This window comes from Amia ocellicauda, chromosome 21, assembly GCF_036373705.1.
Source record: "Amia ocellicauda isolate fAmiCal2 chromosome 21, fAmiCal2.hap1, whole genome shotgun sequence".
NCBI classification, from domain to species: domain Eukaryota; kingdom Metazoa; phylum Chordata; class Actinopteri; order Amiiformes; family Amiidae; genus Amia; species Amia ocellicauda.
Genome location: NC_089870.1, coordinates 10803853 through 10828685, shown reverse-complemented (window position 1 = coordinate 10828685; position 24833 = coordinate 10803853). Strand labels below are relative to the sequence as shown.

Sequence of the window (24833 nt, the reverse complement as noted above, 5' to 3'; positions counted from 1 at the left end):
CACAAACTTTCCAGGAGGGGTGCAGAATGACTCTGACTGAGGTGAATGACATTTAAAATTGAGCAGCAGCTGCAGGTGTATGTCTTGATTAATTAGCACTGTGGGAAGAAATGACAGAAACATGCTGCTAGAGAGAAAGAGAGACAGAAAAACAAAAGAGTGTAAAAGACAAAGGAGGATCAACCCTCACTCTCTTGTGTAGAACTCCTCTCCTCTCTCACCAAATCATTCACTTTCCTTCATTTGTTTCCACAACCACGATTGTGTTTTCTGTCCTAATTATCTTCTGGAAAAATTGGATAATGCGGAGGTATGCAAATTCCTAACAATATATTGAAAACCAGGAGAAATACCCTCAGGAAATCAAAAGAGATGGGATGCTGTTGTGAAACTCACTGAAGCCACAATCCATTTATAATATAATCTGATACTGTAACTATAGTGACTAATGAGTTGGCAGATACTGTAGATTAGTGTATTTTACATAATTTGATTTCCTCAAGCTGCATAAAGTTACGTCTGCACATGATCTGCAAGTTATTTTAGCCAATTTATCTGAACGCTGTCAGACTCGGTGCATTTGACTTGAATTTGGATGGATTATTTCCCACATGCAGTCTAGTTGACTGTGCTCATTAAAGAGTTTTCTAGATTGCCCATGCAATAATGAAAAAAAAAAATGTTTTTAAGTCTCATCTCAAAAACACAATGGGAATCAAGGGTAGTACTCTACCAATTAAACTACTGGCTTAAGTACATACAATATGATAAGCAGTTGCTTTGCTGCATACATTTTTTTTCCCAAACATTTAATGTTCTAATAATAACCACAGCATATATAGTGACTGTTTATACCACACTATAATATAGATATCAAATGCTTATTTCACCAGAGTTACTGCAGTCATTAAAATGAACAGGGAAACAAAACAAAAAACTGCCAAAACTAAAACTAATTAAACACTATACATTCAATTAAGTCATATTATCAAATAACCATGAATGAGATGAGATGCATCCAGTAAATATGCATAAAGGTTAATGTTATTTTAATATTCCACATCTTAAATGTGCAATATAAATCAGAAATATTCCACATAAAACATGGGACATTTATGTGATTGAGATTTTTAGGTAACTTCACTGGGACCTTTCAATTGTCAATCCTTATGATAAATCATACGTTAACCTCTGGACAAAAGCTAAATTATGGTAAATAAATAAACAATATTGTAACGTTAAGGAGACATTGGAACATCAGCAAGGTTAAGATTAATACAGTGGAAAGCCACTAGATGGCATTAATATCCCACAGTCACAAGTCCAAGGTAACATTTTATACATTGTTTGGGCTACACTGACAATGGACTACAATTAGCAAAAAGTGCAGACAAATTAGTGCTACTGTCCTTGAACTTTATTAAATTACATAAACAATACAATAATATGCATGTATTTGTTCAGAGTTAGAAATAAATGTATGTTACCTCAGCTTTAGTTTGGTGCAGGATATTAGTGTAAAAAATAATTCACTTCATTTTGGAAGCTTATATTGAATTTTATATATAATAAAACTGTACAAAAAGTTATGCATAACCCTACACAATGTCCCTACAGAATGCAAGAAGTACACCTGAGCATGGGAACTTGGGTACTTGGCTCAGAGCACGTTGAAACAGCCAAATGCATGTGGGAGTTTGGAAAGTTTGAATTGTTATCATGTTATCTGAGCCCCTAAGTGTGAAAGAAAAACTTAAATCCAATGCATTTATTCAGTGCACTGTACAACAAGTGTTCAAATATTACAGCTGAAAACCCAGTTCTGAAGAAACACATTATACTTAATATTGTGAAGTGCTTACATCAAAAATACCAAATGGCTGCTGTAAAATACCAGTGTCAGTGGTATAAGCAAGCAAGTTTGAATCTCTCCAGCTTAGAAAGAGATTGACTTCAAAATCATCAAAAAAAACGAGCATTAGATTGCTACAAAAAATACAGCTGATTACTTTATAATTTACATTATATTGGAAGGTAAAATTTGTGAAAGTCTTTAAATTGTACAAGAACAAGAAGAATATATACTGTCTGTTGAATACTATGTGTACGGGAGGGAAATTATTAGTATTGTGAATACACAGTGGTGGACAGAAACTGTTAAACTTTCCAGACACTCCCTGGGCAGTAGATGGTTAATTACCATTCTCCTCCTGCCCACAATTAACTGACAAAAATATAGACCATTATGGGCATCAGATCTTCTAAAACAGAGGCTTTACAAGATTTATATTACTACATTTGGATATTTACAATAGTCATTTTTGTAATTTAACATTTCCATCTCTTTACAGTATATGGTATTTTAGAAAGCTTTCAAATTGAGGGACTCACTTCATAAAGCATCCTATGATCGCTAAATCATCTCCACTTGAATCACACTGTTAAATCAGCTCAAATTTATAACTGGCACTGTCAGGAAAAGAAGATAAAGGGGAAAACTGTGATTGCTATAAATATTGATTATACGATGGCTGGTGTCCAAGCAGAACACTCATGAAATAGAATCTGTGTCTGTCAAGTATTGATTTAAATCCTCAAGCAACCATATATCATGACCTTCAGCAAAAATGTGTTTTGAGTGTACTTTCCATTGACAATAAAAACACACCTTTGTCTCAAGCTCATTGTGTTCAATTAGTGCTAGGAAATATATTTGAATATCTGACATGATTAAGAACTTCTGACACTTTTTCCAAGAACTTGGCCAGCAATATACAATACGTCAGATATGGTAAAATGTATTTGAAAACAACCATCTGAAAGTAAAACACAAATTATACTAATATAGAATATAAGTAAAACCTGGACTCTTATTAAAATATCATACATAACACACTATTCTTGGGATTCTTTACAATTTCTAAAATGTATTTTAGAACATTATGAAAATTCATAGAAGTACAAAGAGAAACCTGCAATTAAGTCAGTTTTCCTACATGAAAAAAAATGCTTTCATTCCTATGTAGATAATTTTTAATCATTAAAGGTGGTTCCTAAGACAACCATATTCTATATTGTAGATTACTGGGTGATTTTGAATCCTACTCCTGGACTTGAATGATTATATTTTGTGGCCTAAAATAAATAAATTATATACAGTTTTAATTTATTCTGTTTATGTATAGTTTTTAAATCCTCAGTGTGTGTACATCTTTTGAAACCATAGAAACCACTCATATGAATGCCCTTTGAAAAAGCAAGAAGAAAGCTTTGTGCAGTAAGTAACAACAGACATTGTGCACAACAATCAAAACACACAAGCAACAATTTTAGTAAGGCTAAACAGACAGGCATCATTAAGAGGTTAGTGAAAGAGTAGTTTACAGGCAGATTTGTTATTTTCGAATCAAACCAGAAAGAAGAAGAGCCAGAATGGTCTAAGTTTGTTACCTCTCTAGAGTGGCAAAGCTACAAGAACAAGAGGGAGAATTAGCATCAGAACAAGAAAGGAAAAGTACTCACAACTAGAAGTGAATAGAATAAGGAAAGATGAAAAACAAAACATTTACCATGAACACTAAAATGCAGGGATGATTGAAATATTGTGCATCTTCCGTATAAAGTTAGAATAATACTGTAATATTTCAAAGCCTTTCTAATGTACTGAACACTTTCAGGAACATCACACATTATTTGAGTTCTGAGTATAGAAACATTTTAACTGCTTTACATTCAGCAGAGTATGTGGGATTATAAACCGCTTAATTGTTGGTTTTATGTTTTTTTTTTGGAACAATATCAACACATTTCTCTTAAGGCCTGGTCACACAAGCTACTTTTTTCAACAAGTGGGTGGCATCTGTTGCTAGCTTGTTCTCTTGTGTGGATACCATAGTAAACCACACCCAATCCAATACACGGGCCTGAGTGAAAACCTAAAGGCTGAATGAGGATTCCCACTGTAATACCATTAAGACAGAGACTGTAGTAAATTGAAACCTTGGCCGAAAATGACCAAAACATCATTCACCGATTCCAACTGCAGTAAAATGTAGGCAACTTTTTGTAAAGTGGTGCTTCAACTGATTTCAGACTAGTATAGATAGATACACACACTCTCAGAGACATGTTCTTATTAATTATATATATTGTTTTTACTTTGGGGAGGGGGGTAGCTTGTGACAAAAAATAAACAAATAAATACAAATTACTACTAAATGGATGGAAAAAATAAAACCTTTAGATGAATACAAATAAGGCACAATACTTCCAAAATACAGAATGGACTACTCTTGCTCTTTTACAACAAATTAAAAACTCACCTGCACTTTATGATCCTTTTTTCCTTCTAGCATTACTGAAAAATAACTGGTTTAATTTAAATCAACTTTCGAAAGAACACCCGAAAAAGTGGAATATGTATAGTGGAAAATATCCAAATTAAACCAATTTTGTTCAGTTATAAAAATATAATCGTTATATATAAAAAAAAATACAATTTAACTCTGGAAAATTATATAATGGAAATATGTTCTTTCCCCTCCCCCCCTTCATTGTATTGGACTGAAAATGGTATTGTTTTATGTCATGGTAAGCAATAAACAAAACCTACAAAAATGCACTTTCTCCGCGAGGTTGAATATCTTGGCAAACGCAAGGTATAATGAAATTTGCCCAGCAGTATTAATAACACTATTGGGATCAATCCTGAAAGGCATAAGGAACGACCAGCTGGCATAATTACCCAGTATACCCTCCTTTTTTTGTTAATCAAAGCTTAATGAGAGATGCTGGGGCCTGCTGCTGCGGGCACACACTGAACCGCAGTATTCTCTCACCTCGGTGCTGTCATGCTGCTGGAGCAACTTCAGCACAATTGCTAGCGTAAGAACCCCAGGAACACAAAGCCTAACTTATGAGACACTATAATGGGGTATCGGTCCATCACTAAACACACCCCCCACCCCCTACAATCTTGTAGCCGTGCCAACACTTCATTGTCAATCGATCTGTTGTGTAACAATCTGCCTGTCTGGTTACCCTTACCTTCCCTCAGTAATGGCACCGATGGGTCATCCCACCTAATGTCAAAACAAGCATTACCATCCTCCATTTCGTTGCTCACTGTGTTACCATTGGCTACATTCTTCTCCACCTTGCCTGTGAAGTAATTCTGCATACTTGTGTTAAATCTGCAGGAAGAAGAGCACATTCAAATAAGCACAGGAGAATTCCACCCCTCAGGAACACACACACACGCAAAGGCACCGGGGTCAGAGGTGATCTGCTGGAGCTCAAATCGTGAGGCGCTGGGATGTATTTGGTAACATTTTTAAAGGTCTCAATATTCAGAACAAGCGCTGACAAATCCCAAAGAAGTGATGCCTAAATAGTTGGTGAATCAGAATCGGGGGCCAGGTTACTCGTGATCAAGGCTAGGACTTGAATTGAGACTATAACGACTTATTATAATTGCTAAATGTGCATCAGACGCTACTGTGTATATCCCTATTTGATGGTGCTGCAGGTTCTTCTTAGATTGCACTCAATGGGCCGCAACCAGCTCTAATGAGACCCTGAATACAGAATTGCCGGTATTCCCAAAGTGCCAAATATATGTCCCTCCAGCAATCCAAACCTCGTTCCAATTCCAGGAGCTGCAGATCTCGGGATTTCTAGGGGTGACGCTAAAGTGGTGTGTCATGAAAACCAATTACACGTCCATCACCAACGACAGCAGCACTGGCACTGTCGGACCACAACCACAACCACGCAGGCGACAAAATCAGCCCATAACACAGTTTAACCTCCAAATCAGCGGATCACATAACCTTTCCCACTTATACACCGAAGCCCATTGATCGTTGGGTAGAATGTCAGGTGATTTTTAACAATCATCAACTCAAACGGCACAAGTTCAAACTTCAACATGCGGCATCAAGAAGTTAATAAACGGAGGGGACGAAACGGACTTGGCTCAGAGTTAACCGGAGTACTTACCTCATGATCAGTATGTAGCCGGCATACATGATGATGAGAATTAGGCTCTCCCACCTGGAAAAGAAGATTACGTTTTGCTGAGAATGGAGAAAAAAAGGCTTCCAAGTGACCGCGGGGGTAGGCCTTGGTCACAAAATGAGAAATGGAAAACGGCTGCTTACCAGACAATTTTCTCATCATAAATGAACTGTGAGGAGGGACAAAAAGAAAAAGAAAGACATTATTAGAATATAAATGGGGCCAGTGCACGTGCTCATTATGTAACTATAAATCAAACAGATGTATCCCTGATTCCTTGTGTGTGTGTAAAGTACTGTGTATATTTGGATTAATTGCCCCTGATGAAAATATCTTTGTAACATCGGTCTGATTAATTCAGTTTTGTTTTGCTGAACCAGAATCTGTTCATTTCTGCTCCAAACCTTGTCCAGAAGCTGTTTCAGCTTACAGAAATAATAAAACACTTATAAACATCCAAAACTGTGCTGGGCTTATATCAGATCATTTACGACCATAGAGCAAAGTATTTGTTTGGGTGATAAAATGCTAGTGGTGACTCCTGAGGTCACGGTGACAGTAAATTGATTAATTTCTGGAAAAGTTTGTATAGTATGTGTGAAATTGCAGCACAGTGCAGGTCTCACATTAGGAAATTAGCTCCTTTCAAGGGAATTATTCCAGAAAATATGTACTAAACTCCTACTAGTAATGCAGGGGAATCACTGTGTAGATACTCCTTCTCTCTTCCACGCTATTTTGAGGCAAGCAGCCTTTTTGCCATGAAGCTCCAACAGCTCCCCTACGCCGACAGCATCCTAAATTGACCAAAACCCTACACAGCTTTAACCTAGAAGCACTGTCACGACAACATTATTTGATAGCACACAAACTTAATTTGATACTCTGGGGAATTGTTTTTATTTTTTATTTGTTCTCCCAGCAGGGAAGCACTTTCCATAATCAAAAGACACACTATACGCTCCTTGCATAAATACGATCTTTGTAAATGATATTGCGTATTGGGGGATATTTTGGCAGCTGGCTGTGGATTGCATTCGCCAGTGGTGTGTCAAACAGCAAGCTGTCAAAACGGCTGTCAATGAGGCAGCTCCAGCATGCCTGGCAGCACTGTTTGTTCTGCGTCACCATTCAGTGCCTTTTTAAAAACTGGCACACAGTGAATATGGGCCAATAATGTAAATATTATTAAATATATATGCATATACCACCCTCCGAGTTAAGTCACATTCAGAGTGTGCATGAGCACTGAGGGAGACGGGGTCTTAAGCTGTAAGTGTAATAAGTACGAAACAAAGGAAGTCGGAGGGAGCAGCCTTAGTCAGATACAGATACAGTATCTGCACTCATCAAAGCTTCGGACGTCTGAGTCTCTCATAGCCTTGCAAGTACATTTGAATAAGCTGGCATTCTCCTTAAGCATTACAAAACAAGTATGTACAGATCCATTACAGCTTCGGCACTGGGTAAAAATAAATTGTGAAATTACAGTTTTTAATGTCAGATTATCTAGAGAAATTCAAGGCAGGGAAAAATGTAGGGGGAACGTGGATTGTTTTTTTTTTTTTTTGTCGGTCAAGACGACGGCATTTATTTACATCCACGCTTGAGAAACCTGAGATGGACCTCCTTATCTAGTTAACATCAGGAAATGCAGGTTTGTTAGAAGATCGGAAACAGACCGGGGCTATAATTCAGTGCAAGGAAGCACTTCCCATCTGGCAAAGCTAGCTGTGTTACAAACGTGCTGGTCACACAAAGAGCTCTGATTTCACGGCATGATACAAATGTTCATACATTTATTATAGCACATAATGACATGTATATGTTTTTCTAGATATGCAAGAGAAATCAATTTAGTATTTGAGTGTTTACATTACGATTTGTTTTTTCCAATCACAATCTCCGTAAAATCCTCGCCTTTCAATGTAACTTTGACCTTTTACTTAATTTTGTAACTCACCTTATTTTATAGTGAGTTTAAAATGTATAAACGTTTTGAACTATAAAACTCTGTTTGTGAATTTAACACTTGGATGCAGGTGAAATGCAGGAAATGTTATACCTGTGAAATCTATTAAAATGTGAGTATGGATTCTCTATAAAACCGAACAAACTGCAATACACAAAAAAGGTCACATATACATACTGTATACAAAGATATTTTTTAACTTTCTGATTTATGTGAGATGCACACAAAACTCTCCTCAAACGAGCACCAGAGAACACGCAACTGATCAGACTCACATGCTACTGAAACAAACTGTTCTTTCTGTAAGAAACCCTTTGAGTATAATTATGTAAAATAATACCTTGCATATTGATTACACTGTACTTTTGTAAACCTTGCAAATTCCCTTGGATAAAAACATCTGTCAAATGAATAAATAATAATCATAATAAAGTACTTACCACAATGAGAGCGATCACAGATAAAGTGTAGTAGAGCGAATCTCGAAACACAGACCACCATGTGAGGAGGACAACCTGTGGGGCAGAAAGGTTAACATGCACATGTTAAAGGAGCATCATCTAGTCTTGAAGAGACTGTGAGGAGACTTCATACCAGTGTTTAATATGTTGAAAATCCTGACCAATCATGAAAGAGGCGTTTAGCACTTAAACAAGGAAGCACTTCTTATAAAATATTTAGTTCTAATTCACTGGAAGGATTAAGAGATTAAAATAGAGGTTGTGTATATGCATTGACCCATACTTTTGCACAACAAAACAAATGCAAAATCTAGATATGAGAAAATTCCTCCCCATAAGATTCAGCAATGACAGGATTACATTAACAACATAAAGATTGTTAGGATTAGTAAATGACAGGTAATGTGAAGCATTAACAATTTCGAAGGGGTTAAAGAGCAGAACCAGGTGATGGAACTTAATAAGGTAGATTGTGCACTAATAGTGGAAAACTCTTGTGTGTTAAATGTGATTATTGTTATTGCATGAGACAAATTGCCCAGCTACACTGTGCAGAACAACGTAGAGACATTTCACAATTGGGCCTGACACTGATCGAATCAGTGTGTTTATAAAGTGTGAAGGTTTCTGTGGCCAGTTCACATGAGAGAATGGTTTTAGAAAGCAACTATGGTTTGCAACGATTTACTCAGTCGCATATCCTTAACTTGCGTGATGTGCAATTGGTATTCACAGCTGTGAACTTGTCCTTTTACTTAAAATATAGGACAGCGAATATCCTCTGACTGAGAACTGAATTTCTGCAAAAACAAACTGCAATTTAATGCAATCCCACGGAGCAGAAAATATAATTGAGCAGCAAAAGGAAAGCATTGGCCAGAGACCTCCAAGATCTCTGAAATTAAATCTCATCAAGATGCAGCACAGATTACAACCATTGAAGCAGTGTTGGTTACTGTTTAATGAATGGTAGGGGAATAAATATTTAATATATAGGGCCAAGACCAGAAGTGGGTACTCAGAGAATTTATTTTTGTTTGCTTTTAGATAAAGTGGTTCATTAATGCATGAAAGACATTGAGGAAATAAATTGCTTAATAATCTGCACTTGTTTCAGCACATGTACTCATATTTCCCCATTCTCTACTGGACTTTGACATCCCTGTCACCAATATAATACAAAGGTTGAAGTAGCAAAAGCTAAACAACCACCAGGCACGGAGAGACAGATCTCAAGAAATATTTAAGATTGATGATGAAGAATTTGCCCCTGTATGAAGGGACGACATAACCAACGTCAATTTCAAGACAACTGGTTGTAAAAGTGCATCAACAACAGATTGATTCTACTGGCCTTCCCTGGATTTACTTTTAATGAACCATTGATTGTCACAACCTTTAGCTTGTATGTCAACATCATTTGTAAGCAACACTTGGTCAGTGATAAAATAATCACATACTAGGGACGAGAGATCAAGTAGACAGGTGTATCTGGCCTCAGGGCCCAGCTGAGTGCACACAAGGTGAGATTGTGAACAGTGAAAGGGAAGGAGTCCAGGGCAAATGGGGACATGGTGCAAATGTGTGCTGTGCAAATCAAAGGTTTACACCACAGAATCAGAGATGTTCCCTGTAAAGAGAGGAAAAACACCAAAACCTAGAAGCCACATCCCTCTGCTCAGCTAACGCTACATCCTAAGAAAGAAACATTGATTGAGAAGATCAGTTGACCCTTTTTCCATACAGGGACATCTTAATGCGATGGCTAAATGGTGCCTGCTAACTTAAAAGCTGTTTTCGGGGATATTGTGACTGTTCAGTCACCAAATAATCAGCTGTATTTATGTTATTTGAACTGGTAAAGCATGGACTTATTCAAATAAATATTGTATAGCACAAGGTCCATGCAGCAAAGCTCAGATTTTATTAAAATCCCTACAGCCTGATTAAGTAAAGAAATGCAGGAAAAATAGGCGACATCAGGCTGCTAGGAAATACACAAAACAGTAATAATAAAACAATGAAGTTGTTTGTTTTCTAATTTTGCTTTTTTCCCCAAGCCGAGGACTCGGGAGAACACTTTGGCTCCGAAATAGTTCTTAATTAACTCCAATACAACATGGTGTTATGCAGGTTATGGAGCCGTTATGACTATAATTTAAAAGCAAACCATTCAACTTTAATGGAGGTTGTGTATATTTAAACAGGGACACCAGGAGCGCCGAGAGAGTGCAGCTCTCTGAAAGTGCTGATATTGAAACAGCGCCCAAAAGGCCAGAGAAAATGAATAGCCGGTGAAGAGATAGGGAAGTTGACACATACCTGCCCTGCGAAAATCCCGCAGACACCAATTATGCACAAGATGTTGAATACCGCTGAGCCAACAATGGTTCCTACGCCCACATCCCCATGGGTGATGAAGACACCTAAAGAATCAAAGACAAAATTATTTGCCTCATCTATCCCATGAGCCAGGAGTTATGATTATGCAATGAAGACTGACATTTTCAAAATATCGGGAGGCATGAATTATTCAGTGTAATCTGCAGAAAGTGCAGTTCAACTTGGTATAAAATGATGGGGGTCACCTAGAGATCTTTCTGAAATCCAGCCAAGAAACCATTGGAAAATGCACGAGTGTTACTATCTCGTTGGAAAGACAATATAAAAGCTGTGTACATTTCATAGGTAATGTATTTCTGTAACTGTAATTCTAATATCATCCGTCACAGAACTGTATGGCCCCAAAGAAAAAATATCAAATCTAATGACCATCTATCTTCATCTTTCACAAGGAATGCGTTCTGTGAGCGAACCTTCAAGAATGTTTTAGTCAATGGATGACGGCTAAAGTGAACAGAACACAGGGATCACACAAAACAGGCCAGGGTGCTAAAGGGAAACACCTGAAGGGGAAAACCTAAATTATCCTAAATTAAAAGGAAGATGGACTGCAGTCAGACTAACAAACTAACAACCAAGGATGTCAATTATATATCTGGAAACATGAAATATGCAGTAGCTGTAAGGTAATTGAAGCCTTCACTCTGAATGCTTGGAATGAGTCACTTTACTTACCTTACAATCTGCATTCTCGATTCCAAAGAGATGGATTTATGCCGCACTATTTGCCAGGAAGGTCACTATCATTATATGGTTGTTTGGAAGACATAATGGGGCTAATAAAATTACTTTATAGCTACCAAAAACACAATAAAATAAATGTTCCATTACACAGATCTTGAGCAATGACCTAGGCAAGGCTGGCGAAGCACAGCACTGATTGGACCAAGTGAGGGAGACTCAAAAACAGCTTGACTGATTGGTTTCTCATAATGTAAACAAACTCATCTTGGTCAAGTTTTATTTGAATTGCTTCATATGTTTTCTACTGTATTTATTGAAATCTTCAGGTCTGACTTTGGATCTTTGTTCACCAAGGTATTACTGTCGTCAAACGAAACTAGAAAGTAACAAAATAATAAAAATCAAAGCTGAGGGATTGTCAGTCTATTTACAGGCTAAAACATAAGGTAGGTAACCACACATTTCGACTTTTTCATGGCAGTCAAACAGGAGATTTTAAAGGCACAAACATTTTCAAAATGACTTTGTGGGATATACCCTCAGGAAAGCATCTTTTTGGTTTAGACAAACCACAGGACAGCAGCAATATGCCAAAAAATCTGAAGAATCTCAGATTGTGAATCAAAAACAGGTGTGAAATTGTTAGGCTTTTACAGTACTTAAATGTGATTTGGTAAACCTTTGAAGTACAATGCCAACAATACATAACTAATACATAGTTTTCTATAGAGAAAATGTATATATTGTCATCTTCCATTTCTCCCTTTCTTAGTGATATTTCAAGCATTTCCCTGGTGACCCCATCATGTTGAGACCCAGCGTGAATTAGGAGCATCTGTGCTTAAGTTAGTTCTCAATCATTCTCACTGCAAGGACTGATTTTTTCAGATGTTATTCTTCATTCATTAAAACAGAGGTTGTGCATTTAGAATTTGACATGCATTAGCCTAAACTCTTGCACGACAAAACAAATGCATGCCATTACAGATATTATATAGAAAACTTTTCTTCCCTATAAACATAAACAGGATTACATTAACCAAATAAGAAAGGTTACAAAAAACAATCTTGATTTCACTGGTAGCCCCTTATCATTTCCTTAATAAAGCATTTCTTGAAGGAACCAAGAGAGTCATCTTCAACTACGACAGAGTAGGTTGTTGTTTTGTTCCAAAACCCCACCACTCCTGGGAGTGTGCCTATTTTCAGTCCTAACTGTCCTTGCTCTTATTATGATGATTTGTGATCTTGGCTCCTGATTTCCTAAAAACTGTCAGTTAGGTTGACTTTACCATTATTTTTAAGTATTCTAAATCAAAACCCTCTCAATGCATCCACTGTGTAAGACTCTTGCCCGTGTACGACATGTCTTGAGACCAGGAATTATTTCAGCCATTCTTCCTTGAACTATCCCCAGGGTGAAAATGTATTTTCTATGAAGTAGAGAGCAGAACTGAATACAATATCATGAACCAGGTCTTGCTTCCACTCTGTATTTTATACATTGATGTTTTAAATAGTTTGTTTCATTATATATTCAAGTATTTTGTTAGCCTTTTTTTCCGCAGCTTCCCCACACTGTTTACAAAGAGAAGGACAAATGATCAAAATCCCGAAATCCTTTTCACAGCATGCCTCCTCAAGCTTATTAGACATTTCAGATCTATGGTGAATGCATTTTTCAACATAAAAGGAATTTTGCCCGGTGTCTGCAATAGCAATGACAGAGGTAACGAATATTATTGATGCCACGTCGTTTATGTTTGCTATGGCACATGCTCTATAAAATTCCTTCTGTGTGTGGTCTTTGACTCCAGAAAACAGAGAATGGGGACCTTAAAGGACAAATCAAGACCCTGATGAGGATTTCCGGGACAAGTACGAGAGAGGTTCAAAAGACTATGGCTGTAGAATCACCCTGTCAGGCTGAATGTAGTCTATATATCTTATTACGTGGACAGCATGTTTGTTTTAGCCTAGTCTGTGCGTTCCATTAGTCCAAACAGTGTTTAATATCCATTCTTCATCACAGGAGATTTATTTGTATTTCAGGCAATTTAATTCGGCTGTATCAAAGGGGATTGGGGTAGCATTTGGCAGGTTCCATGCCCATGTGATGGGTTATTACAAAGGTGATCTGCGTTTCAATTTGAATGACAGTATCAAACCTGCTTGGAACAAGGATTTGCAAGGAAGTACAGAAACATTAAAACCAGAATGGAGTGGAGGAGAATGTAGAAGATTGACAAGGAGAAAGAAGGAAAGCATTCAAATGGGAATAAAACAGTTAAACATCTCCAGTCCAGTCTGCAGGGCCGTAGCCAGCTATGAGGTCACTGAGGTCCGGACCTCTGTAATTATTTTAAAAAAAAAGTATCTATAAACATTTTTCTAATAAAAAAAAAAAAATCGGTGCTATTTAACTGTATAATCAGGAGTTGAAAACATCTGGGGCTGGTTGTACTAAAAGGATCAGAAAGCAGGATCAGATCCGGGCTCACTGAATCCAGATCATAAAAAAGCGTTGTACGAAGCAAATCGTGATCTGGCTCTGCTGATCCGAGTGTTTGATCCGATTATTAAGCAGTGCTGTGGTGACTCGGCAGTTTCCTATGGACATGAACTGGCTCATCCGTCTCTGTGCAGCTGTTTGAACATCTACCGCTCTAATGACTAAACGACAATCGTAAACCTTTCAGAAAACTATACTGTGCTGTATTGTTGACAGGTTTATTAATTAAACATTCAATTAGTCCATAATCCGAAAAGTTGTCCTTCAAGGACATTGCCCATTGGATCCGTTAAAACCTCAGTACACAACCTTTCCAGTTTCTTGCACTGGTGTACGTGTCACAAGATACGCCACCGTTTCTTTAACTACAAAAATAGTATAATAATAATTTGCCAACGATCAGGTATTGAGGTAATAACAGATATTTTTAGAAGCTAAAAGAGAGAGAAGGAGATGAGGGGACCCTGAAATGAGTCAGATTAAGCCCATGGCATCAAAATCTCACTGCAGCCAGGTACCCAAACTAAGTAGGCAGCCCTGTAAAAGATTATTGCTAAGAAGTGTTCATTAAAAGTTATTGCTAAGAAGCATTCATTAACTAGAGCATCAATGTTGATACAGTATGCAGCATTTCATATATTTGAAGTAGTAACAGTTAGAGTTAAGGACTCAAGCAAGACTAGGTGGCTTGAGGTTATGATGGCTAACTAGCTTGTTAATATGTGCAGGACTCAATTCATTCAAACCCTTAGTACATTATTTTCAAGCAAAATGCTGTTCCAAACTGCATATAAGTGGCACGGACATGAATGACATTAATGGACATTATGGCTAACATTATAGTAACATTATATTATCTGCATAATGCTGTGGATCTCCTTTTTTGCATCTGTATTGTCACTTTGCATAGTTAGTGCACAATATAATCTCAGTTTTTACATAAGAGAATATGAAAACTGATGTAATCAAATTGTCCTTTTCAAAATAATTTAATAGCTCTTCTGGTCTTATCTTCTTCCGACTCTCTCTCCCTTTCCTTTTTACTATCCATCTCTCGTCTCTCTCCCTCTCTGTCACAACACAGACACACACACACAGAAGAAGAGACTGTGCATCATTAATAAAAGTATTTTTGCCAACAGGTCCCTCTGTATGCATTTCATAGATAATGACTTTGTGTGACTGTAGTGTAAAACTTTGGTTCTGTTTAGATGTAATCTTGATATGGATTGCTGTAAATAAGCTCTATCAAAAGAAGAAAAAATCTTGATTTTGTACGTTTGCCCACTGACAAACAAATGATCAGTCTATAATTTTAATGGTAGGTGTATTTTAACAGTGAGAGACAGAATAACAACAAGAAAATCCAGAAAAACGCATTTCAAAAAAGTTATAAATTGATTTGCATGTTAATGAGGGAAATAAGTATTTGATCCCCTATCAATCAGCAAGATTTCTGGCTCCCAGGTGTCTTTTATACAGGTAACGAGCTGAGATTAGGAGCACTCTCTTAAAGGGACTGCTCCTAATCTCAGCTCGTTACCTGTATAAAAGACACCTGTCCACAGAAGCAATCAATCAATCAGATTCCAAACTCTCCACCATGGCCAAGACCAAAGAGCTGTCCAAGGATGTCAGGGACAAGATTGTAGACCTACACAAGGCTGGAATGGGCTACAAGACCATCGCCAAGCAGCTTGGTGAGAAGGTGACAACAGTTGATGTGATTATTCGCAAATGGAAGAAACACAAAATAACTGTCAGTCTCCCTCGGTCTGGGGCTCCATGCAAGATCTCACCTCGTGGAGTTTCAATGATCATGAGAACGGTGAGGAATCAGCCCAGAGCTACACAGGAGGATCTTGTTAATGATCTCAAAGCAGCTGGGACCATAGTCACCAAGAAAACAATTGGTAACACACTACGCTGTGAAGGACTGAAATCCTGCAGCGCCCACAAGGTCCCCCTGCTCAAGAAAGCACATGTACAGGCCCGTCTGAAGTTTGCCAATGAACATCTGAATGATTCAGAGGAGAACTGGGTGAAAGTGTTGTGGTCAGATGAGACCAAAATCGAGCTCTTTGGCATCAACTCAACTCGCCGTGTTTGGAGGAGGAGGAATGACACCAAGAACACCATCCCCACCGTCAAACATGGAGGTGGAAACATTATGCTTTGGGGGTGTTTTTCTGCTAAGGGGACAGGACAACTGCACCGCATCAAAGGGACGATGGACGGGGCCATGTACCGTCAAATCTTGGGTGAGAACCTCCTTCCCTCAGCCAGGGCATTGAAAATGGGTCGTGGATGGGTATTCCAGCATGACAATGACCCAAAACACACAGCCAAGGCAACAAAGGAGTGGCTCAAGAAGAAGCACATTAAGGTCCTGGAGTGGCCTAGCCAGTCTCCAGACCTTAATCCCATAGAAAATCTGTGGAGGGAGCTGAAGGTTCGAGTTGCCAAACGTCAGCCTCGAAACCTTAATGACTTGGAGAGGATCTGCAAAGAGGAGTGGGACAAAATCCCTCCTGAGATGTGTGCAAACCTGGTGGCCAACTACAAGAAACGTCTGACCTCTGTGATTGCCAACAAGGGTTTTGCCACCAAGTACTAAGTCGAAGGGGTCAAATACTTATTTCCCTCATTAACATGCAAATCAATTTATAACTTTTTTGAAATGCGTTTTTCTGGATTTTCTTGTTGTTATTCTGTCTCTCACTGTTAAAATACACCTACCATTAAAATTACAGACTGACCATTTCTTTGTCAGTGGGCAAACGTACAAAATCAGCAGGGGATCAAATACTTTTTTCCCCTCACTGTAGATAGGTGTGCCTTTCCAAATCATGTCCAATCAACTGAATTTGCCACAGGTGGACTCCAATCAAGTTGTAGAAACATCTCAAGGATGATCAGTGGAAACAGGATGCACCTGAGCTCAATTTAGAGTGTCATGGAAAAGGCTGTGAATACTTATGTACATGTGCTTTTTTTGTTTTTTATTTTTAATAAATTTGCAAAGATTTCAAACAAACATCTTTCACGTTGTCATTATGGGTATTGTTTGTAGAAGTTTGAGGAAAATAATTAATTTAATCAATTTTGGAATAAGGGTGTAACATAACAAAATGTGGAAAAAGTGAAGCGCTGTGAATACTTTCTGGATGCACTGTAAAGGTATGAATTTCAATTTCAGCAAAGTGGGTTTCTGAATCAATGTGCTTGTGAAACCTAGGCTGGTTTTAATTGGATATGGATACATACATTTAAAATATATGTAGCTAGAGGCACCGGGAAAATCAATCCCAAATGCAATCAAGTCTAATTTTAGCAAATATTGGGCTAAATGCAGGAGAAAAAGCTTGATTCCCAAAGTATTATTCCCAGCAATACAACGATGTTCCTGTTGAACTACAGCTTGCGATCAGATGTATTTAAGCACAAAGCAATTGTCTGCTTGTCTCATTTGTAATTAAAGGATATTTACTCAAATGATAGAGTTACTGATAGATAGCACTCCTGTAAGTGGATAATAAAAACGGGATAATTCATTCATTCATTCTGATTGATGAAGTGATGTCAGTTAATTGCAGCATTCAGATGTAATATCAATATATGGCTTCACAATAATGAATGGTGAATGTGCAACAAAAGAAATTACAGTAAATTGCTAATTTCCAGAAACGTTTCTGGTTTCCAAAAAAAGTTCTATGCAATGACCAAATGCAGCATTGTGACGTGCATTTTTCCAAAACAATGTAACTCAATAACAAGCAAACCAAATTTTCTGGAAAATCAAAAACAGAAATTATTCATCATCTAGACATATATCATGCCAAGATGCCATCCTAAATGGGATCAGCAGAGGAATCAAACCTCTCAATCAGGTTTAAACAAGACTGTCAGCTGCTCTTACCTAGAGTGATGCTACCATGCTGTTATAATAAAGTAATCCTAAAAGCTGCATAAAACTGTATAATGACAGGTGCCGGTAAACGGTATATGCTTGACCATGTTCTGAAATCGTGGGGCTTTTTATTATTATTCAATATATTGAAAAATATATTAAATTGATATGGGTAAAGATTTTACGTCAAAAAAACTCACCTGAGATGTGCGATTTGTGGTCGGTCCATGAGCAAGTGCTGTGAGAATAAAGTGTCCTGCTAAGTTTGACTACTCATAGCCCATTAAACAGGAAAATACATTTGAGGATTAGTTTTATCTTCCTATTTTAGTCTTAGTTTTATCATTGTAGGCTATTTTAGTTTTGTTTTAGTATTCAGACGGTATTGTTATGATTTTTCGGGCTCCAATGCTTTGATAAGTTGATCGCACTAATACTAATAAGAGTATTAGGCTACTATTTGAGAATTGTTTTTAAAACTAATAGTGAAACATTGCAGTTCCAATGCAATCATTGTTAAGCCGGACAAAGTCAATATGCTGTATTTCAGGCACACAACATGACTGAAAGCACACGTTTGTAACATTCATTTAAATATTTATTTTAATAAAAATAAAAATATTTTAGAGTTGGGATTTTAACACTGTAATCCGAAATCTCTACGGTTCTACACAACTGCAGCACCCACAAAATGTATGAAACAGATGTGTGACGAAAATGAAAAACAAGAGTTGGATAAAACTAGATTTTTACATATGAACATCACACAACATTTTCATGGCAGAAACACTGCATTTACATTGTTATTATTCAAAAACGAGCGAACATGACAAAACGAATAAAAAAAAACTACACAATAAACTATTTAACCTGGTGTAGAAATCGGTATACACATATGCTAGCAGACATACAATTAGAAAACAAATAACCAGTTATAAAAATAGCATAAAGCTAAAATATAACATCTTAAGCAACGTGATAGCAGTTTGAAATGGCTATTACAGCTGCACACATCATGCAGAAAATGCACTTTTCAACACTTCAGTGCCTTTGCAACAGGTCTCTTTGTGTTGCATTTAGTAACCTGGCAGTGTCTTAAATCTGTGTGCCCGTGGGCAGCACTGGTGAAGGGTGAGAGGCATCTTCCCATTCCTGTATAAATACTGAATTGTAGTGCCTGCCAACAGTAAATCTAATAAGTGCAATAAATGCTAACACCAGCCAGCCTGATACAGCCCTACACCTAATACAAAATAATTAGCATTCATGATCAAATTAGTGAAAGATCAAGGCATTGATCCAGAGACCTGAGTTTGCAACGTGATCAACATTGAATTCATAAGAAAGTTTACAAACGTGAGGAGGCCATTCAACCCATCATGCTCATTTGGTGTTCATTAATAATGCAGTGATCCAAGGATCCTATCCAGTCTATTTCTTAAATGTTCCCAAATTTTCAGCTTCAACCACATTGCTGGGGAGTTTGTTCCAGATTGTGACAACTCTCTGTGTAAAAAAGTGTCTCCTGTTTTCCATCTTGAATGCCTTGAAGCCCAATTTCCATTTGTGTCCCTGGGTGCGTGTGTCCCTGCTGATCTGGAAAAGCTCCTCTGGTTTGATGTGGTCGATGCCTTTCATGATTTTGAAGACTTGAATCAAGTCCCCATGTAGTCTCCTCTGTTCCAGGGTGAAAAGGTTCAGTTCCCTCAGTAGGACATTCCCTTCAGACCTGGAATAAGTCTGGTTGCTCTCCTCTGAACTGCCTTTAGAGCAGCGATATCTTTCTTGAAGTGTGGAGCCCAGAACCGTCTCCCTGGCCATGCACGTGGTACCGGAAGTATTTAGGAGAAAACTAGCGTAGAGGCTCTGCTCTTTAGTTTCTTTTCTAACTCTTTAAATTTGTCTTGCAGAACCTCTGCCCTCCGTTTTCCTATGTCATTGGTTCCAATGTGGATCATGACCAGTGGACTCCCCCCAACTTTGGCCAGTAGCTCATCTACTACCGTGACACCCATGGACATCTCGGACCACCACTTCATTTCCTTCTCCCTTTCCCTCCCCTCCCCTCCCTCCCCACTCCCTCTGTCACCTTCCGCCATAATCTCCGCTCTGTCTCCCCCTCCACCCTTGCCTCCACTGCCCTCACTCTCTTACCTTCCATTGTTTTTCCCATCTATCTGTCAACTCTGCTACCTCCTCTTTGTTCTCCTCCCTCACCTCCTCCCTTGACTCTCTCTGTCCTCTAACGTCTCGTCCTGCCCGTCCCTCCCCTCCTCAGCCTTGGCTCTCTGCTGTTCTCCGCGCAACCCGAACTAGTCTGCGTGCCGCCGAACAGAAGTGGAAAAGGACCAAACTCCCAGCTGCCCTCGAAGTCTACCGCTCTCTACTGTCCACATTCTCCTCCTCTCTCACCTCAGCCAAGAAGTCTTACTTCCAATCACTCTTTGAATCCACTGTCAACAACCCCCGCAAACTCTACTCCACCTTCTCCTCCCTCCTTGCCCCCCCTCCCCCATCTCTCACTGCTGATGATTTCGCCTCCTTCTTCTCCTCCAAGATTGCAGACATCCGCAGGCTCTTCAATACTCCACCCTCATCTCCCATCACACCGAAACCTCCCACTGATCAAGCTTCCTTTTCTTCATTCTCACCTCTCTCAGATGCTGAAGTTTCTGCTCTCCTCCTACGTCACAAACCCACAACGTGTGCCCTGGACCCTCTCCCTTCTCGCCTCTTCCAAGCGACCGCTCCTGATCTTCTCCCTTTCATCTCCTCCCTCCTCAACTCCTCACTCCTCTCTGGCCGTTTCCCCTCTGCATTTAAACAAGCTGCTGTCATCCCACTGCTCAAGAAACCAACCCTTGATGTCACCTCTCCTCAGAACTACCGCCCTGTCTCCCTACTCCCCTTCCTCTCAAAGACTCTCAAGCGGGCGGTCCACCGCCACGATTCGCACACGCTACTCCACTGCTCCGCTCCCTCCACTGGCTCCCGATACCGGCACGCATTCAGTTCAAGACATTGACCCTCACCTACCGCAGTCTCGACCACACTGCACCAAGCTACCTTCAGACATCCGTCTCCCCATACATCCCCTCCAGACCACTGTGTTCCTCCAGTGCCAGAAGACTAACTCTACCTCCTCTGCACTCTCCTTCCTCCAGAGCCGCTCCTTCTCATCCCTGGCCCCTAAATGGTGGAACGACCTGCCCACCGAAGTCAAAACAGCAGAGTCCTTGACCTCATTCCGGCACTTACTCAAGACGCATCTTTTCCGACAGTACTTGTAATATTAGTCCTCTATCCCTGCTAGATAGTACTTCACAGTTTTTATTATGCTTCTCGCATTCTTGATTGTTTTCCTCCTTGCTCCCTTTCCCGTATGTAGCCCTTGACTGTGACCCTACATCTTGACAGCACTTAGCTTTCACTGTCCAGGATGTAGGACCTCACTTACTGTACTTGTGTAAATTGTAAATTGGAATTTGTAAAATGTATTATTTTGAATTGCTATGTTTTAGCTAAATCGAATTTGTAATGATTGATGCCTTGTACTTAACTGTATTTTTGCACTTTGTTTGCACTTGGATAAGGGTGTCTGCCAAGAAATAAAAAAAATAAAATACACAATAATAATAATAATAATAATAATAATAATAATAATAATAATAATAGTTTATAGAGATCTGCAACCTGAGCACCAGGCTTTTGTTTGTCACCGAGAAACAGTGCAGCTCTAAGTACCTTTTTGTCTACCTGCCCCTAATTTACACCTAACTGGCTCCAACTGGATACACCTAGCACAAGTTACTTAACTGAAATCCTCCTAGTCCTAGACTAAATCACATTTACTTCAACCTATTTACTGTCACCAACTGCACTGAATTGACATAAATTAAGGCAAACTACAGACAAGATTAACTTCAGTTAAGGCAGTTAAAACAAAATCAGGAATGCTAAGATTGCCTGAAACTAGGAACACAACAAGGGCTGCCTCCCACCTGTACTGTCCTGTGTCTGTCTGTTTGATTGAAGGAAGGAAAGTTAGAAACTTGCAGAAAAGCGCTATATCAGGTGCGATTCGTTAATTGTGTATATTTTATGACATAGCTAATCAAATAAATAATGGTAATAATACATTAATATATGTGGAGAAATTCACGTGTTTCAGCTCTCAGATACGATTATAATTTCACAATAACTGATTTTATTACAAAGCTCAGATTGTCCAGCGGTTGAAGAAGAACATATTTATAACTTTGACGAGTTTACAGCTGAAATTAAGTATAGGTATTTAATTCCAACATTTAGTAACATATAAGAACGGATAGGTGAGAAATTCACATATATAGATATATTTACATTTGATTTGTAAAAGCCGCCAATTTGCACTTTTATTTTGTATTTGAGTAGTCCTACTGTTTGACTGAACATAACACTTAATTGGAGAGTGAATTTGAGGAGTCTTATAATGTTACAAATGTTGTTACGACACATTTCAATAGTTTAGGGAATCCAGCAGGCAATGTAGTGAGCCGATGCAACAATGACAGCTCTGTTAATGGATTATTGATTTATTTGGACAAATATGCATCTATTTGGCCTAAACCTTTACCCAAAACACAAGAGCAATAATCTCACAAAGCATGTGTGTGTCAGTCTTACCTATAACAGAGGCAAAGAGCTCCGGGGCTGAACTCCCAGCAGCCATAAATGTAGCTCCAGCGACATCTTCATTCAGGTGTAGTTTCTGTACAAAGACAAAGGTCACATTAGCTACATCTGCATTTAAATTTTCATTACTACTAATGTATCAGCTGCCTCCATTTACAACACTGTAAACCATGAGTTTACATATGTATAGGTAAGCATTATGATCCAACCTCGGGATATTGGTGTGACCCCCAAGTGGGATTTTATTGAACAAGACAGATGAAACCTGAAGATGCATTTCCATTGATTGTAAAGGACCAGAATGCACCAGCTCGTTTCTGGTGAATTGGATTGTGAAGGACTGTCAGAGGAGTCAAACAGAGCAATTTATGGAACCTTTCTTCTATTTACTTATATAATAGGGCTCATTTAAGCAGCTGTTGGAATCAGAGCAAGGTCAGACCGCACAAACTTCATTAGTGCTGTGATTTGGATCAATGAGATTGTTGCCGGTCATTCGTGGAGATGGCTGTAGAGTTGGTGGTGGGGGAAGGGGCTCAATTGTGTGCAGGAGGCTATTAAGGTGACATCATCCCCTAGACTCAGACTAAAAGACTGATCTGTTGGTGTAGCAGGTTTGTTACTCATTGAGGGCTGTGCAGATCAGGCACTTGGAGGCACCCATGATGGCAGCCTGAATCCAACCGTGTACCCTACACTTTGATCAGGTGATTATAAAACTACGTAGAAAAGTAGAAGCACTTTATGACTTGATATTTCAAAGTGGCGGTGCAAGTATTCCACATCTGATGCTCACCAACCTTTCTATACTGTGTCAGGAAAATGTCATGCTGTATTTCTGCAAAGTTTCCATAGAAACCTGCCAAGGAGCAAAGGAAGAGAGAGCCCACAGGAAAGATAAGCCTAGTGTTTCTGAGCCGAAGTAACTGTCAGGGATCAGGTAACAGCCCAAGAGATTGGAGAGCTGCTTAGGTTTAGGTGTAAATTAGATCTGATTTACAGTCCTACTACAGGTCAAGCAATTATAACAGGGGAAATCTGAGAAAAGAAGTAAAGATTTACAGCTGGCAACATACATTTTTAAATGTCTGAGGGATACACATCATACAGCAGCTGGTGGCAATTTAACTCCTCACAGTTTCTTTTTAAATCAGGACTACAGGCAGTTGTTATTACAGGCACCTGTCTCAATGGAAAATCCCCATTTTTGATATTTCTTAGGTGATAACTTAAAAAAAAAAAAAAAGTGGTAACAAAAAAAACAATAATGCATAAAACAAACAACAGTTTCTATATGGCCAAATCTAAATGGGAATAAAATAAAATGGGAATCATCCAAATAAACTTTCCATCAAAACCTAACTTATGAAGAGTGCCATATAGTAGGTCATGTGATGTCATACGAAAGTCTTAATATCAAATCAATGTATTCATGTTCTAGAGAACACCAAACATCACTGAAGAGACAGAAAAAATACAAACAGAAACAGTGTCCTGTATGAGTGTGTGTGTATTGAGAATTATAGTTTACCCTACAGCACGGTCTTTGGTCTATTGTGGCACCTAATGCCTTTTAGCCGTCTGTTCAGCGCATACTCTGAGGTCAGGGCTATAATGAGAACCTACAGGAGTTGATTACCGACTGCCTGAGACTGGAATTGAGAAACATAAGTGCAGAGTAGGGTCTTTTCAGTTGTGTTTCTTAATTATTATTTTTCCTTCCCATCTTCAGCAAATTCACAACCTCAGAAAGATATTTAAAACAGTCTCCAGCTTTGTTGGGCATTTGGGAGATTTTGAAAGAAAACTGAAGCTCAAATTGCATAATCGGAGAATAAAATGGCTCAATCTGTAACACAAAATATATATAGTTATTTTCCAGCTATACATCAAACGCATGAGTGCATCAAGGATCTTTAAAACCCAATTCTACTTACAATAATGTGTTGCTGAAGCCAAGCAGCAGGTTTCATGACAAACTGAAATGGCATTATCAGACAACTTGCTAACTCATGTTGAAAAGCATAATTAATTGATCTTTATAATAATAGTTACATTTAATACTGGGGGGATTGGAAACCATCATGTAATCTTAATAATAAATACAGCATCTGTTTCAAGTTACCACCAGTACATTTGGGACGAGTGTCTGTAAGATTGGACAGTGTTATACATACAAGAACAAAACCACTAGCCTTC

At 38.5% G+C, this 24833-nt stretch overlaps 1 protein-coding gene across 4 annotated transcripts in view; it reads right to left on the bottom strand.

Moving 5' to 3' along the window:
- The window catches only part of slc24a4b (solute carrier family 24 member 4b), a 97031-nt gene that overhangs the window by 6000 nt on the left and 66198 nt on the right, over nt 1-24833 (bottom strand). For 2 of the 4 annotated variants that reach the window (XM_066694332.1, XM_066694333.1), the window contains exons 5-10: nt 22626-22710; nt 10774-10877; nt 8431-8505; nt 6162-6187; nt 6001-6054; nt 5104-5192 (exon numbers count right to left, since the gene is read on the bottom strand). In XM_066694332.1, coding sequence (XP_066550429.1) covers nt 5104-5192; nt 6001-6054; nt 6162-6187; nt 8431-8505; nt 10774-10877; nt 22626-22710 — 433 coding nt within the window. Of the gene's footprint in view, nt 1-5046; nt 5193-6000; nt 6055-6161; nt 6188-8430; nt 8506-10773; nt 10878-22625; nt 22711-24833 lie in introns of all 4 variants that reach the window. The other 2 variants (XM_066694330.1, XM_066694331.1) reach the window with 1 other exon arrangement.